The 16701-nt window shown below is 36.7% G+C and overlaps 2 protein-coding genes across 2 annotated transcripts; both read right to left on the bottom strand.

The window, feature by feature from the left end:
• Nucleotides 1-956: 956 nt before the first annotated feature.
• Nucleotides 957-8061, bottom strand: dbx2 (developing brain homeobox 2). Its single transcript, XM_063001807.1, has 4 exons — nt 7815-8061; nt 5390-5482; nt 1843-2027; nt 957-1139 (listed from the first exon to the last, which is right to left on the bottom strand). The coding sequence occupies exons 1-4, from the start codon at nt 8059-8061 to the stop codon at nt 957-959; spliced, it is 708 nt and encodes a 235-aa protein (XP_062857877.1).
• Nucleotides 8062-11568: 3507 nt separating this feature from the next.
• szl (sizzled) lies at nt 11569-13331 on the bottom strand. The gene is made up of 4 exons (XM_062992931.1): nt 13041-13331; nt 12748-12917; nt 12529-12621; nt 11569-12142 (listed from the first exon to the last, which is right to left on the bottom strand). Exons 1-4 carry the CDS (start codon nt 13319-13321, stop codon nt 11832-11834), a joined length of 855 nt encoding a protein of 284 aa, XP_062849001.1. The 5' UTR covers nt 13322-13331; the 3' UTR covers nt 11569-11831.
• Nucleotides 13332-16701: the final 3370 nt, after the last annotated feature.

Here is a 16701-nt window from a genome sequence, read left to right as displayed (position 1 = left end):
TGCTAACAGCAATTATATAAAATCAGCATCCCTCCAACTTTCTAGCAATAGTTTAGGGAATGTCCATTAGGGAATGTCCAATGGCCCTTACAAAACTCATTTGGGATGAATTAAAAAGTGATTACAATTTTACCCTCTGACCTCTAAATGTCTTGTGGAAAGATTTTCTGAGGTGTAGATGCTGCTATAACCACAGTGGAGAACTTTATATTAATGGTCATGGTTTTAGAGTAGAATGTTCAACAAGCTTGTTGTCAGTGCCATGTAGTGTTACATGATTTTTAACACAAAAGAAATCAGTTTAGCCTTCGTATTATGTTTCAGAAGACACCAGACCCTCTTTTGACAGTAAGGTTTGACAGTCCTTTATTAACAACTTTTGCTTAATGTCAGTTTGGGATCTATAAAATATGTTGTTTAATGTAGCAATAAGGTTTTACAGCTATTTACAGACTCTAAAATGCGTTTCTCACCAGTACTGATGGTTTCTTCAAACAAAAATTCCTACATTTAATCTGATGACTGTGGTTTGTGCTTATTAGCGGAAGATTGCAGAGTTATGCAACAGATGATATAAGTGCCACACAGCATAAAAGCCCTGGGATCTTAGGTTCAAACCTTATCCCTGGTCACTATAAATGTGAGGAATTGGTACATTCTTTGTGGGTTTTCTCAAGTATTATAGTTGAGTTTTTTAATTTCCTTCTGAGTGAATAAGTAAATAGGTAGGTGTGTATTGCCCTTTAATGGATGGGCACCCTGTCAAGGGTGTTTTCTCGCCTTGTGCGCAGTGTTTCTGTTTGGCGCCAAACACAATGTATTCCTGCTTTGGATTAAATTGAACCTTTTAACAAAATATAAATGTAAAGTCTTAATCAGCTCATTTTCTTGTAAAAAAAGAAAACATATAATATATACAGCTATTATCTCTAAACATTAGACTGTGTATGATCTGTTTAGTGCTTATCAGTGGTAGATGTGTGATGATTTCCTCTGGGTAGTTTGTGTGTGTGTCCTATATCTCCTTCATCCGAGATGCTCCTCAGCAGCAGTTCTTCCATAGGTGGTCGTGAGCTCAGGCTTTCTCTCTCCTTTGAGTTTCTCCATTTCATTCTACGATTCTGGAACCAGATCTTTACCTAGCACAGCACACACACAGTGTGAGATTTACATACACAAGGGAAACATTATTTCTTAATATTTTAATATCAAGATATTCATATTGTAAACTGAATTGATAATTTCTATAACGTAAGTACACTGACCAGGCATAATATTATGACCACTGACAGGTAAAGTGAATAACACTGATTATCTCTTCATCATGGGCAAGCGTAAGGATTTGAGCGAGTTTGACAAGGGCCAAATTGTGATGGCTAGACGACTGGGTCAGAGCGTCTCCAAAACTGCAGCTCTTGTGGGGTGTTCCCCCCTGCAGTGGTCAGTATCTATCAAAAGTGGTCCAAGAAAGGAACAGTGGTAAACCAGCGACAGGGTCATGGGCGGCCAAGGCTCATTGATGCACGTGGGGAGCGAAGGCTGGCCTGTGTGGACAGCTCCAACAGACGAGCTACTGTAGCTCAAACTGCTGAAGAAGTTAATGCTGGTTCTGATAGAAAGGTGTCAGACTACATAACAGTGCATCGCAGTTGCAGGGCTGTTTTGGCAGCAATAGGGGGACCAACACAATATTAGGAATGTGGTTATAATGTTATGCCAGATCGGTGTATATAAGTAAATAAATTAGCTGAACTGCTGAAATACTTTTCACAGTACAGTGTATGTATGTGTTGGGCAGAAAGGTGCATGCATATACTGTGTACTTATAGCTATGGCTGTTACCTGTGTTTCTTTCAGACAGAGCTCCATGGCCAGTCGGTTACGGTCTGTCTTGCTGATGTATTTCTGTCGACGAAACGTTTTCTCCAGTTCTTTTCTCTGCTGTTCAGAGAACACTGCTCTTCTGAGAATCCCTCGATGGGGCTTAGAGCTCGAGCCTGGACTCCACACTGCAGTACAGGTCCGTTCTGTGACAGAGGCAGGTGTCAAAGGTATGTTTTAGAGTGGTGGAATACATTTCATGTCTAGCTGTTATTTTATTGGATAAATCTTTATTGGATAAATGTTTATATTTTTAAACGATGTATATTTTATGTATATGTTCATGCAATAATTTGCTTAAAGACAACTCATAAAAACAAAACCAGATGACTTCCTTGCTTAACATTATATACCAGTACGCTACATTATCAAGCAACAAATGATATTGTGATTGATATAAATATTTAAAACAGTATATATTTTATTTTCACCTACACAGCTGTTTGAAATTTTTACTTTTACACTACAATTATATTGTGTATATATAACTACAGGTTCTTTCCCTGAAAACCTTGTTTCACCTTGTTGTGTTTCATGGACTAAATATACAAAATGGCTTATAACTTGGGATTAGTATGAAGAATCAGCTATAAATGATAAAAGATGAAAACTGAACCCCTGATAACATCAATGTCAAATGAATAGGTAATGGAGCAAATGCAAACATGTATCTACTTACATTGAGTGGTTAAAAAGCATTAAATATATTACAATTGCACTAAATTAAACATTAAATATATTACAAAGCGCACTGCAATCACCTCAGAGTTGAATCTGCAACACATCAAACCTCTGAAGGTTACAATTCGAATGCGCATGGATTTTTTTTGTGATTACTTAACACTGCTTTATAACTTCAAGGAAAGTTGGGTTCTTGTATATTTAGAAGCCTAATGTGGCTTCTACTTGGGATTAAGTCAACAAAGAGAGTGGCAGGGGTGAGTGAGTGATAGTAAAATTGAGGATCTGGAAGCAGCAATCCCACGCTTTTTTATCCGCAGGTGCAGGTTTGACAAAAATTCAAGTACCACAATTTCCCCTAGTCAATTCAACAATACATCCTTAATCTGTCCAACAAATCGGCACACTGACCACCTTCATAGCAGCGGGTAAGACTGTTAGTCACGCTCCCTAGTCAGTTATTCAGGATCAATGGTTTCCACTTAAACGCTCTATTAGTGGGTCAACTCACGAGCAGGCTGCTTATTCCCCCTCTTTCTTTTGTGGCCCCAAATCTCCCTTTCATTTTAACAAAAGCCCTTATTGCCATTCCTCCGCTGTCCCTGCAGCAACCGGTCTCTTCTCACTCTATCTGTTCACGCACAGGTACACAATTCCTTTCTATGGGAAGATGAGCTCCAATAAGTCTATAAAAGTCGTCCCAATTGAGCGCATTATTCCTCCCCAGAGAGGGAGTACAAAATGGATAGAGCGCAGCACTGAGAGACAGGAGAAAAGAGAAGGCGGATTTTCGGGCTTCGGCTCTTTATCAGGCACAACAAAAAGGCTGCAAAAGTGTTCCCTCCCTCTCTCTACATAGAAATGCAGGATCGCATTGTGCTGCTAGAAATTACTGATCTGACACCAGTTTTATGCAGGTCTCTCGGTATGTTGGGGGTTTAGGTTTAAGAATGGCACACTGGTCTTAGATCGGCGTATTAAGGCAACATGGAGTTTATTGCATTGGTGAAAAATGGCAGTGGGGTCGCGTGTGGGAGGCCTAGCTGAAAGAGCTGATTGGTCACGGGCAAAGTAGCATTGTGTGTCTGGGGGGTACTGTGGGAAAGTGTCAAGCCACTAAAAAGTTTTTAGAGGATTTTTTTCAATGCGGGGGCATGGATATAGGGCGGGCAATGGGTGACATTTAGCTTTCTCTCTAAATTTAGCTAGCACAATTACAGGGCTTTCATATTAGCCATATCCGGCTGGAAACCAAACAATTTGCCATTTACCGTATGTATATTCAGGGTTGTGCAGTCACAGAATTAATACTATTCAATTTTGTTCGTGTGCATTCTAAATAGTTACATTTAAATTATTTTAGAGGGCTTGGCAGAGGCTCTGTGATGGATTGGTGTTGTGTGCGGCATTGCGCCCAGTTATTCTCTACAACCAATTCAGAGAAAATTGCTCTGATTTTCAGTATGAAGAATCTGGTAGCACACATGTCTATTGAAAAAAGCAATAAAGCACATGCCAATATGCATCTACAAACACTAGTGTGTTTAAAAGCATAAAATGTTGTAACCACCACCATCTTGGAACTGCAGAGCTGCTGAACTATTGTTGCTTTTGGGCATTTTTCTATATTTAATTTTATGTACACGTTAAAACAAGCACATGCATGTCATGTCATGCAAATAAGTCTTCATTCCTGCTCTGGGTCTTTTTTTAACCACAGATTCAGAGACATATAGTTGTTCTTTATTTATTAAAAATTAACATAAAAATACAAGACCATTTTGTAAAAATACATTTATATCTCAAATTTGGTGTACCATATTTGGGGCTGGTTTTACATGGCTGTTTTTTAATGCATTTAAATCCTACCTTACCTACAAAGTCAACAGCCTTTGTAGCCACCTACAGTGTGAGGCCAAAAGTCTGAGACCACAGGTGAACATGCTTTTATTTAGAATTTTTCTCCATTTTAGTACAATGTTTTTCATTACAAATCATATAATTAGCATAACAATTGAAGAAAAACTTGAATTCTTAAAAACACCAATTTCAGGCACTGTTGCAAAGCAAGTAGGCACATTAGTGAAATTGACCATGTTAATTCCTTTGTGTGAAAGGTCAGATGTCCTTGAGTCTTTTCCTTTCCATTAAAATACAGGCTCAGGCGACTCTGAGCAGGTGGATTTGATCTACTCGTCATAAGCTCATTTAAGTTAATACATTTGGCAGCTCTTGTTTATCTATTACAAATACCACCACATCAAAAACTTCTCACTTCTCACTCAAACTTATTAGTTTTACAATAGTTTACAATATTAATTCAATAAACTTCTTACCCAAATTGTTATGCTGATTATATAATTGTAACTGTAATTATATTGTAATTAAAAAAATTTGTTGTATTGAACAGTAAACCCTTCTTAAAAATTTTTTTTTTTTAAAAACTAAATAACCATCCAGGCTGGCTGGGCTTAAAGAAAAGGTTGAGCCATTACCTGACTTTTAATATAAATTATCACCTAAGGAGGTGTGGCTTTTTTATGCTCTTTCTTGCAACCTTGGTTTTTATCACTCTCATTGTGTGTGTGTGTGTGTGTGTGTGTGTGTGTGTGTGTGTGTGTGTGTGTGCGTGCGTGCGTGTGTGTGTGAATTGTACATTTTAATAACATAACCCCACTGCTAAATAGGTATGATTATTGATTAAGCTGTGGATATGCAGCATTTTGCATATAAGAGATGAATAAGCTACTAGCTGTTGAATTGCTCAGTGTGTGTGTGTGTGTGTGTGTGTGTGTGTGTGTGTTTCAGAGGTGTATAATGTACTCACTGAAGAGAAGAGGAGGAGAGCAGGTCAGTGGACTGGAGCTGGTGTAGCACGGATGAATAAGAGCAGAAGAACACTGCAGCATACCAGTCATCACTAATACAAAAAACAACACACATTTTACTCAAAATTAATGAACTCTTTAAAAGACTCAGTATGGAAAGGTAATCCTGTTAGTGCTGACATTGCCTTATAGATTAAGTAGATTATTAAACTTGTAAAAGCAAAAACATAGCATTCCAAAAATGCTGTACTTCATTCTTACAACAGGGACAGTTCGTTTTTAGCCTAAAAAACAGCCCACAGACATTTAATTAAACCCAACAGACAACGAATATCACACAGTTATCATTATGGTTTATTATACCCGTCCTAAAATGATCTTGCAGAAGCTTTGACTCTCAAAACGTAATATAATTTTATAAACTTTAGACCTAACAATGGAATGGGACTAGCAGAGGTGAGGAATTCTGTCATTTCAAAATGATTATTGGACTAAAAACAATCATTTCTGTTTTGGCACTACTTAACCCTGCATAAGCCCAACAGGTCAGACACAAACTATTTTTAAATTCATTAATTTTATTTTAAATATGAAATGAATGCAATATTTTTAGTATCTTGTCATTGTTCTAAAAATGGCAACAAAACATAAAATGTTTTATGTCATGTTTTCTCTATCAAGAATACATCAAAATGTTTATAGTCAGGTATCATGAACAATATCTCTGTACTGAGATTGTACGCAATATCTCTGTACTGTACGCAAAACTGGTTTACTTAAAAGTTGCTTATAATGAAATTCTAAAAATGTTGTTGGATTTAATCAATTAAAACCTTAAGATGCACAATTAGATCATGTATAATAGTATAATAATCTGCTTTGTATAAGACCTTACAATAAATATATATTTTATATTATTGAGAAAAAGATGAAGAGTTTATGGATACCTGAAAACCTTATAAAAATCCATGTGGGCTATTAAAATAGTTTTAATATATTGTTCCACTTTTTTAAAGCTGAATAAAACTAAAAGAACATCTGTGGTGGTTCATTGTCAAATGATTTATTGTTAAAGAATAAGGGCGTGACTTTTTTCTAAAATAAATTCAAACACTTAATTTTGTACAAAACTTAAAAATTAGGGCATTTTATGCTCCCTTTAAATATGCTTAAAAAAAGCTGGGACAGAGGCTAAATACCAATATAAGCTGTACTGTAGCATAACGGTTTCTCAAACAATACCACCTGAGGGCTTGATGGCCACACACATTCAGCAGCGATTTGTGCTCTTGGTCTTTAAGCACCAAGATCTTCCCTGATTCCCTGGATCTTTTCACATTATTATGAACTGTAGATGTTGAAATGCCAGTAGATGTTGAAAGTCATAAACCACAACCCATCCTTGCTTGCAAAGACTAAGCTTTTGGTGGATGCTTCTTTTATACTCAATCTTAATTACCTCACCTGTTACGAGTTAAACCAGATTGTGAAACCTTTCATAGCAGGGTTACTTGTATTATTTTTGCATTTATCCCAACCTTTTGAGTGTGTTGCAGGCATTACATTCTATTATTCTTTTTTTATATTTACAAAATACAATTATGTTTTTCAGTGGTTCTAATTGGTTCTAATGGAATGTCAAAACTGCTCTGACCTGCGAGGACAAGGAATCCACAAGACATCTGAGAAAGCCTAGTGCCATCTCAAATAGTGCACACATGCCTAGTGGCCCACATGATCTACAAGAAAACAGAATTTGCTCATTGTGGGTGTTTTTGGCCATGGTCAGGAGTTAACCTTTAACCTGTTAATTGCCACATTCTTTACTTCATTATTTTATTTTTAAAACCTAAAATATTCTACTGCAGTTTGTAATACCAAAAGGTATTTTAAAAGTCCATTATGTCTTTTATACTTACATTTATCTTTTCAAATTTCTGTCATCTTTACTCTACACATTCCGGTAGACTACACATTCTACCAGTTTACTAGATACTTCACTTATTTTTGTTAATTTAACTAAAACTAGAGTTAGTGTAAAATATAAACATTACACTACATTTTTAGTGATTACAAGGATTTTAGTGTATAAAGTTTAACTATTAAGAATATCTAGAATTTTGATTTAGTCAGTTGACAAACAGCAAAACTGTGCTTAACACCAAATAACCTCTAACAACGGAACATTAAAAAACAGGTCAAAAAATTTAAATTAAAATATTCTCCAAAATTTCTTAATACTTTTATGATGTTCATGACTATTTAATAAAAAAAAGTTCAAGAAAACGTAAAATTTTAAAATAAAAAAATTAATTACAATTATAATTCTAAAATCTAAATTTAAATTATAAAACAAAAATACATCTTACACTTTATTTTAAGTTTATTGAAATTAACAGTAACATTTTTAAATAAAAATCTTACCTGAATGTGACTCTTTCTTAATCTCCTGCGAGGTGTTACTCTGTTGAACTCTATTAAAGGACAGCCATGAGCTTTTTTGAGCCAGTCCCAATGGCCCACACACCAACCTGGTGAGACACCTTTTTTGGTTGGCAACAGGTATTACTCTGGCAGTGGATAATTTATTGTCAGGACGTAGCAGATTATCAATAAGAAATCTTTTCCCGAAATTACCAAATCCGAGATGCCTTGCTGGAGGTTCAGCCATTGCTCTGCAATTCCCTCGTTCTGAACGGGACTCAGAGGTCTTTACAAAGTTTGTCCCAACTACTAACATGTTCCTGAAAGAAAGACAGGGTAAACTTCATTAAAAAGCAAAAAGAAAACAATAACTTTTTTCCCTCTTTTGCTCATGGGAGCATGTATCTTAGTGCTGATTGGCTGAGCTCCTCCAGTGTGATTGTGAAAGGCGATAAGACTGGAGCCTTTCTGGTGGACAGAAGGTGGGACCACTTCATTCATTATGTCAAAGTGGCCATTAAATGATAGACATTGGAGACAATGGACTCCCTGACCAAAGTTTAACTTGCACACGAAACAGAGTCCCCGAGCAGTAAATAGTTGTGTCTTTTTCAGAGAAACCTATTCAAAAGCCCATCAAGAGTCAGCCTATAAAACTATCCGCCTCACAGTCTATCATAGCTTATTATAAACATCTCTTTTGTCAGAGGCTTTATAACCACGTACAATACATATTTATTTGCTGTCACATTTACTGACATTAGTGGCTATTTGTTTTGACAAACTACTCAATGATTACTGCGCCATCTCCATTTCCTGACAGTATATGATCTTTGTTTTACATGATTTAAGAACTTAGACATATATAAAATATATTATACATAAAATATACAAATATCTTAATACAGTATATCATACATACGTAGATTGTAAATAATGAAGTAAAACATGAACTTACATTTTAACAGTCTTATAGAGGGTAGAGGGTCTTAAAATACAGCTTGGCAACATGTACATTTAAAATGTTTTACTTTTTTTTTTAATCATTTGATCTGCCTGTATACCTTATATCAATTTCTGATGGTGAAATGTTGTGTTTAAAATACACTGTATAACTTCTAAGGATATGAATGCCTTTCTTAAAAATATGGTCTTGCAAGCAAATTACATACAATAGTCTTGTAGCATCGGTTGGGTTTCACAAGACAATCTGATGGTTCTAGTGGCGAGGCAATTCAAATTCATATATAAGCTAAACAGAAATGAATTCATGTTAACCAATGACTATATATAATATTCTAGATTTTGCAGAGCAAAATGCAGCACCCATTCAGCACATCTTTTTAAAATTTTGCCTCAGCAGTAATGAGAATGTACTACACTAAACTTTATTAAGATACATTTCAAATAATTAAATATACTATGATCTAATTATATGCTATCACAGCTGTCGCTGTGATTACATTTCAACTGAAATCCCCAAACCGTTTACCATTAGACGCTTGTAATTTCACTTCCCAATCTACAGCAAAGTGCTTTCAGTGAGAACCCATTCTTTGAGTAAGAACCCTTTTGACCAGAACCAGGGTCTCCAGCAGGGCAAAAGTTATGAGAAAATGTGTTGGCCAAACAGAGCCCTAAACAGGCATGTCCCAGTGCAAGGGGCACTATGGGATTTCTGTGGGGTAAAACATCACCTCATGCTGGGCATGGTAATCGGCCCGGACAGCCAAGCCCTTTGTGCTTCAGCTTTAGAGCCAAAGGGCACTTGTAATCAAATTTGCAGTTTTATCCCCCTCACTGGTGGAGGACCTGCCTTCTGGTGATGAATATGTAATGTGTTTACGGTTAACTACAGCGAGCTGGTCGACTGAGGTGGGTTTTTTTGTGGGTACTCGAGCGGCATTACTTTATATCTGATGGGTAAGGTAGGGGACAGGTCAGCCAAAAGAGCACACAAGTGTCCTTAGTTCTCAGCTCTTGGCTGCAAGAACCCTCTCTGAAACTTTAAGAATTATGTGAATTTCTAGGTTAATTACCCTTAAAATGTAATTTCAACTATAATAAAAATAGTTTATAGAGATTGTATTGTTTTTTTCAGAAGTTACATTTATGTATACAATAGTAAATCAATAATTTTCTTAATTATTGACAGCTGTCCAAGTCCTGAGGCAGCAATGAGTATAATGAGTATAAGTAAGAATTTTTTTGCATGGTGCTGAACATTTTGTTCCCTGTGAAATAATTCCTTTAACCTAAACCTCCTACTACATTCCTCTACCACATGCCACTTATCAAGTCACAGTATAAATCTCTGCATCACTAATACTGTGCACGGCTTTGCCAAGTTGAAAAGCTGAAATTGTCGTTTTATTACACTCTCCCAGCTCTCGCAGTTAATGTAAGTCCATTTGAAGTCCCTTACCATTTCTTCAAGTGGACTAAAAGAAAATAAGAGGCCTCATAGAAGAACCATAAAGAGCAGACTCAGATTCAAGGCTCATTGGGCCAGCTGTGAAAGGTCTTCTCCTTCTTTTCTCTCCTCGACCCCTTAAAAACAGAATGCTCTCAATAGCTTTCCCCCTCTTGCACTTCATTTTGTTAATGGTGAGCCAGACTCAATGAATTAGATAGGACAATGCTCTGAAGCCTGGCACTGAGGTGGCTTTTTGTGGCTCAGCACGGAAGTTTCTAATGCGCTCTCTCGCTATTGTGTCTATAGAGTCATAATGAGGTAGCAAAGGAGAATGAATTGCCACAACCCTGTTCACATTTGCTAGCTGGGACTGAGCCACACACACACACACACATACATTTTTGTACAATGAAAGTGACAGACAGATGCTACAGCATAAGATCAAAGTAAAACAAAAGTCTGTCTGACATAAACAATAGTCTAAAAAATAGTATCTTAAAAGCTCGCAAAAGTTCACATTCCACCCTGGTCATTTAACATACTGCTGAGTTCTACACTGGCTGGTTTTCACTTGACAGTACAATTCTGCTTATGATATTTAAAGTCATAAAAAAATGAGCAGTTTCATATCTGTTCTACCTTCTAAAGCAACATAGCCCAACTTGAGAACTTGAGATGAAGTAGGTTTACTATTAATCTCTTTAATTATTTTTCACTTTGTTGAAAGAAGATTTTTATATCACTGAAACAATTTGCCTTTAACAGCTTGAGTACATAAAAACAAAAAGAAAGCAAGTATTGATATGAATGCAATAAAATGGCCTGTCTGAAATATTTGTCTAAATATGAGTTGGAGAAGATGTATAAAGTAAAAATACAATATATAATATAACCCGTAAATGCATATAATGTTGCAGCATTAATCAGCAGGTTAGTAGTAGCTTAGTAGTTAAGGCACTGGACTAGCAATCAGAATGTTGCTGGTTCAAGTTCCTTTGCTGCCAAGTTGTCACTGTTGGGCTCCTGAGCAAGGCCTGTAAACCTTAATTGGTTGCATTGGTTGTATTCAGTCATAATTGTGAGTCGCTTTAAATAAAGTGTCTGGTAGATGCTGCAAATGACCTGCCAAAATGTACCATAATGTTATACTGCAATAGGCAGACACCCTGTTTAGACTGCTGTTGACCTTATGGAGCAGTCAGTGAAAATGAGTAAATGAAAAAAGTACACATATTTACAACTTTCCTTTTCAAAAAGTCACAGACAGCAAAAACGAAACAACTCGTGTAAGAATACATTTTTAAGATGCCATTTATTTACTATCCATTTACACACACTAAAAACACACATAAATACACAAATAAAATATTATCTTTTTACAAGTCATTTGACTCTAGACTACTTATATACAAATAATTGGAGTGCATTAGATTTCATGTGCTGAAAAATGAAGGCTCTACATAAGGATCTAGACCTCCAACTTTAAACGCTGGCATGTTTTACACACAGTTTCTTTAAATGGATTTTCTGTACATTCCGAGGTTATAGAACTCTGCATAGCACCAGCTTTTATATAGAAGAAATCTGTATTTGTAATGTCTTTAGCACTTGTGGTGCTTCCATTTGCGCGTGCCCGAGGCTATGTGAACATCCTTCTTCAGCCAGGGAAAAAGATGCACCAGCTCCACAGTGCCGTCCGCGCGCATCGTGCCCGTGATCAGGTAGAGTTGCGCGCGGCCGGGGCGAACCAGCGCATGCGCACAGCGCACGTTGAGCAGGAGCCACTGCTGCAGTAGGTTTGCGGTGTCGTAAGGCAGGAGCCGGCCGCGCTGAATGAACTCCACCTTTCCATCCACCTCAAACTCTGGTTCTGCAGAGGCCACACGCCGGCGGGTCAGCTTGGCTTTAACAGCTAAAAGGAGAAAAAAACAAGAATAACGTAAGTCATTGTCGCCAGATGGAAAGTCGAGTTAAAATTGATAAAATTCTGTTTAAATTATAACCCGACAAAATGTAACATAATATATAGCAAATATTTGTAGCAGTGTTGAGTGAAATATTCCTGTAGTGTGGCGAAATTAACACCGTTAACATTAAAGGTAAAACTTGGTGAACTTCAGCTGACTCGTTATTCCCAATAATAGTATATAGGAATCGACTCCAAAGCTTTGCATATACATTCGAGAAATTAGAGAATCGACTCTTCTGATCAGACCGAAAGTTGGCACCGTGACGAAATCACAAGGACATTATCGAGTTAATTGTCTACCAAATTAATTTTTAAAGTCTGTTGCTTACCAAAGTCGGTGTGACAAACGGCATCCATAACTGTTTTCAAAGAAGGTAGCTCCTCCACTGAAGGGCATGTCTGACACATAGGCTGAGGAAGATCTGTAAATGCAAGACATGTATGATTAAATATGTTTAAAAACAATATCATAACATTTACAAAAAAAAAATCTGTCCATCAGATTGCATGTTTATTTTTACACCTAACAAGTGGTTTGGAAGACTAACCTTTAGAGAAGCTGCTGATATGCTTGGGCAGAGGAGTAAGACACATTTCCTCCTGAGCAGGGAACCGATCACAGTCCAGAGTTTCGGGCCATGAGTGCCCATGGCAAGCCAAGACTGGGGCACAGCTGTCCTTCACAGCCATACACAAGCTGCGGCACGGCTGGATAAACCTAGAGAAAGGGCACAACCATGCATGGTTACTAACATGACAGGTAAGGGTGAATTTTAAAATAAATCATTATTTAAGCTAAAGCAGAAAAAAAGGAACTAAATGACCAATGCAAGATACTTACGTGTCTAGGCAGACTGGAGCGATAAGAGAGCAAAGGAAGGCCTGGGCCTGAGGGTGGCACCCAGCTTGCATCAGGGAACGCCAGGCCCCAGAGCGTGGCACCACTTCAGCATCCAAACTGCTGTGACCAAGGAGGTTGGGCAGCCGCATCTCTGAGTAGCCAACGTCGTGACACATGCTCAGCTGTCGAGGTATAGGAACGCAACGGGTCGACTGTCCCAAGTCAAAAGCCCTGATTTGGGCTAGAAGAGTAAAAGCAAGCAAGGTAGAGAGGAGCACCATAGTTCCAGAGGCAAGATTCGTTGTGTTGGAGAGAAGGACCTGTGCTGAGGTAAAGGATGGTCGACTGATGGTGAGTGTGTGGGATCTCTTGGTTTATATACAGTGGGAGCAGACTTAGCCAGCCTGTTATCAATGACCTATCAAAGAGGCGCAGACGATGTGCCAAGCAGGAGATAACTATGTGCAGACGCAGGGGGGAAAGTGAGGGAGGGGGGCATTCAATAAACAATCTAAGAATGCAATACTTGAGCTCTCCCAGCCTATTTACATGATGCACAATGTAGCACTGAAGATATCTTTAAATTGACTTTATTATAGCACAAAATAAAAAAAAAACTTTATTACTTACAGTTTTAAATATTAATTTTTCAAAAAAATATTAATCTTTCATTTGTTTAATTAAACATCGATATATAATCAGATTAGAGTCAGGTACAACAAAATGAGTTGTAATGAAGGACGTACAATGCAACACAAAATATATGAGATAGTAGTAGACAACAGTCTTTACAAACTACAGAATTTGTTTAAATATTTATTAATCATGTAATCCAAGTAAGTAGAGACAAAAAGACACAAAATGCAATTTTTTTTAAAAAGGTGGTGATAGCATTAATGACTGCATATTTGAACATTACACAGCATATTATAAATACAGATGTCATTGTATATTTTTAAGGGGAAAAAACATTAAAAACTACTATATACTAACATATAAGGTGTAAAATAATAGGGAGGGGGCTAGTGGACAGACAGGCAGTCTCCTAACTGATGACAGTTCTTCTGTCTCCCCATGTTAATTTGAGTTTCCCTGCCTCGAGAGACTTCACCATGTTGCCTGTCTCCCATTAGAGTAGCCTTGTCTGCAGTCTACCTGACCACTAGCCCAGCTTTGATCTGACAAAATAGGGAGCCATTCATATTCAAATGTTAAATAGTACACCACTTAGCTACCAAGCCCTCCCTAATTCGTACATGAATTAGCTTACTGTCTAGTCCTGGCTCTCATTATGAGCAATGGATTATCCCACATTAGTAAACACGTTAGAATTTTTTAATTCACTATAAGCTTCAATACTAATGGCCAATTCTGTACTTTAAATGTTTCTCAATTAATTGCTCTAATCCACTGTTTCTAAATGTACTACCTGTAGATTCATGTTAAAGCCTAAACAACTTGGGCATGTCTCTAATGAGCACACATGCATTTTATATGCAGTTGGTAATATTATTAGTTAATAGTGCAATGTTATAATATTTAATATTGTAGCTAAACAATACTTGTAAGCAAGTATGGTGAACATGGCTTGCTAAATAATGTTTTAATAATAGCTTGATTCTGTTGATTAAAATAATAAATTGTCTTACCTTAAAATAATGAGAACTATTTTATGAACTAATGAATGCCTATATACTAAGGAAAAAAAATAGTTCCAGTTTAAACAGTTTTAGTGTTTCCTATTATTTAAATGCTTAATATGCTAAAATCAATTAATGAATCAACACAGAACTTATGAATTTATGTAACAAATTCTGTTTTTTTAAAAAGGTTGATATGATCATACTAAGCAAATTATTACAAATGACTGAAAGTGGTAGTAATGTATGACCTATGTCTATGGATTTTATAAAATTGCATTTTATAAAATATTTTGTTCTTATTATTTGTTTATAGCAATAAAAAAAAAAAACCCATTTTAGTTGCTGGCCCTTTTTACTTTATTTGGTAGGCAGCTAATATGGCCATATAATGAACTGACTTCGTTCATTTCCATTACATATTTTGTAAAGGCATTGCTAACTAAAATATAAGTGAGGTTTTATTTAACACTGTTTAGAAGATTTTGCAGTGACGGCTCACTGGCCCCTTATCTGAACATGATGGAGTTAGACATGACAAAGTGATGAGCTAATTTTAAAAACAAATTTAGAGTAGGCTTTTTATTTCATTTAATTTTTATGTTTACCACTGTTTTATTCTGGTAGGGATCACAGTGGGTCCAGTTTTCCTGGACTCACTGGGCGCAATGCAGTAACACACCCTGGACAGGACGCCAATCTATCACAGGGCCTCAGCCACATCCCAGACATAGGCAATTATGTCTGTCTGTAGACTCCCGACCAGCCGATCTCTTTTTATTCGAATCAGTAGTGGGATCACTAATTTACCGCTGTGCTACCCAAGCACCTGAAAGTAGGCTATGAAGAAAAAAGAAAAAAAAAAGTGCTTATGGAATTACTAATATTTTGTTCAGAGAACTGTCAACCAGTTTAAAAAGAACATCTTTTAATGTGAGATTGCAAATAATTTAGGTCTTTTGTCACCAATCATACTTAGTATTGTGAAAAGATTCTGAGAATCTGAAGAAATGCAAAAAGTGCATCAAGGCAGCGACTTTTCTCAGGAAGTCCATGGTTAATTCAGACAGACAATGCCAGGTGTCAGTCTGCACACACTTCAACAGCGTGGCTAAGTGCATGTGTCTGACTGCAGTCTAGATCTGTCTCCTATTTAAAAAAGTATGACAGATCAAGAAAAGGAGAATCAGACAGTGCTGTTTCCAAACCATTAAAATGTGTAATTAATAGAAAAGATGTAACACAGTAGTAAACTTGCCCCTGTCCCAACTTTTTAGGAGTGTTGCAGGCATCAAATTCTAAATGTGTTTATATTTATGAAATATAATTAGATTAATCACTAGAAATGTTGGTTACAATGGTTTTAAAAGCACCAAAACTTGATGACATTTATGGTATTTAAAAGTGTGTTTTGATGTTCATATATTTTTCAGTCTTAATAAAAATTATTAAGCTCTACACTGCATTAAGGATCTTCACATTAAATACAGTTGATACAGTTTTTTTTTTACATTTCTGGTTTATTTCTGGTCATTTTAATACATAATTGTTTTTATTTACTCTGATCAAATATGTCTGCTACACTAACTCTTTGACTAACACTTATTTAGTTATAGCAAGTATTAACATTTTAATATTAGTTCACTACATAAAAGGATTTCAGGAGCAATTTTTACAACTGCATCAGTCACAAACTTTGTGGCATTTATAATACAAGCTCTATTCCACAGGACGTCTCCCATGTCACCGATTTATATCAAGCTTCCTTTATCCAAATGCCTTCCAGCATCAGCTGTTCCCATCTATATGAGAGATGGTCCCTGGCCCCAGCTCTGAGACGAGGATGAAAACTCAAGTGGTTAATGAATGCAATAAAGGTGAGTAGACGGTGTGATTATTGTTAGAATGATCTCAGTGGTGCCATTTGAAGTGAATTTGGGTGAATTGAGGGGGGGAAAGGCTTAGCCATGCCGACATGTACACTCTCCCAGTCTCCCGGTTCCTCAGAACCCAAGTCTCCA

The sequence above is a fragment of the Trichomycterus rosablanca genome, chromosome 1 (genome assembly GCF_030014385.1).
Source record: "Trichomycterus rosablanca isolate fTriRos1 chromosome 1, fTriRos1.hap1, whole genome shotgun sequence".
In the NCBI taxonomy this organism is placed as follows: Eukaryota; Metazoa; Chordata; class Actinopteri; order Siluriformes; family Trichomycteridae; genus Trichomycterus; species Trichomycterus rosablanca.
The sequence above is the reverse complement of the archived record's forward strand: the minus strand, read 5'-3'. Positions and strand labels throughout refer to the sequence as shown.

Excerpts from the sequence above, each read along its gene's own strand:
- dbx2 (XM_063001807.1), bottom strand. The coding sequence starts at position 8,061 with ATGGCTGAACCTCCAGCAAGGCATCTCGGATTTGGTAATTTCGGGAAA. Across the intron at positions 2,028-5,389 it reads CTCTCCTCCTCTTCTCTTCA|AACGGACCTGTACTGCAGTG; the intron begins GTGAGTACATTA and ends CCTCTGTCACAG. Across the intron at positions 1,140-1,842 it reads TCTGTCTGAAAGAAACACAG|GTAAAGATCTGGTTCCAGAA; the intron begins GTAACAGCCATA and ends GTGCTGTGCTAG.
- szl (XM_062992931.1), bottom strand. The coding sequence starts at position 13,321 with ATGGTGCTCCTCTCTACCTTGCTTGCTTTTACTCTTCTAGCCCAAATC. Across the intron at positions 12,918-13,040 it reads GCTCCAGTCTGCCTAGACAC|GTTTATCCAGCCGTGCCGCA; the intron begins GTAAGTATCTTG and ends CCCTTTCTCTAG. Across the intron at positions 12,143-12,528 it reads CGTTTGTCACACCGACTTTG|CTGTTAAAGCCAAGCTGACC; the intron begins GTAAGCAACAGA and ends TTCTCCTTTTAG.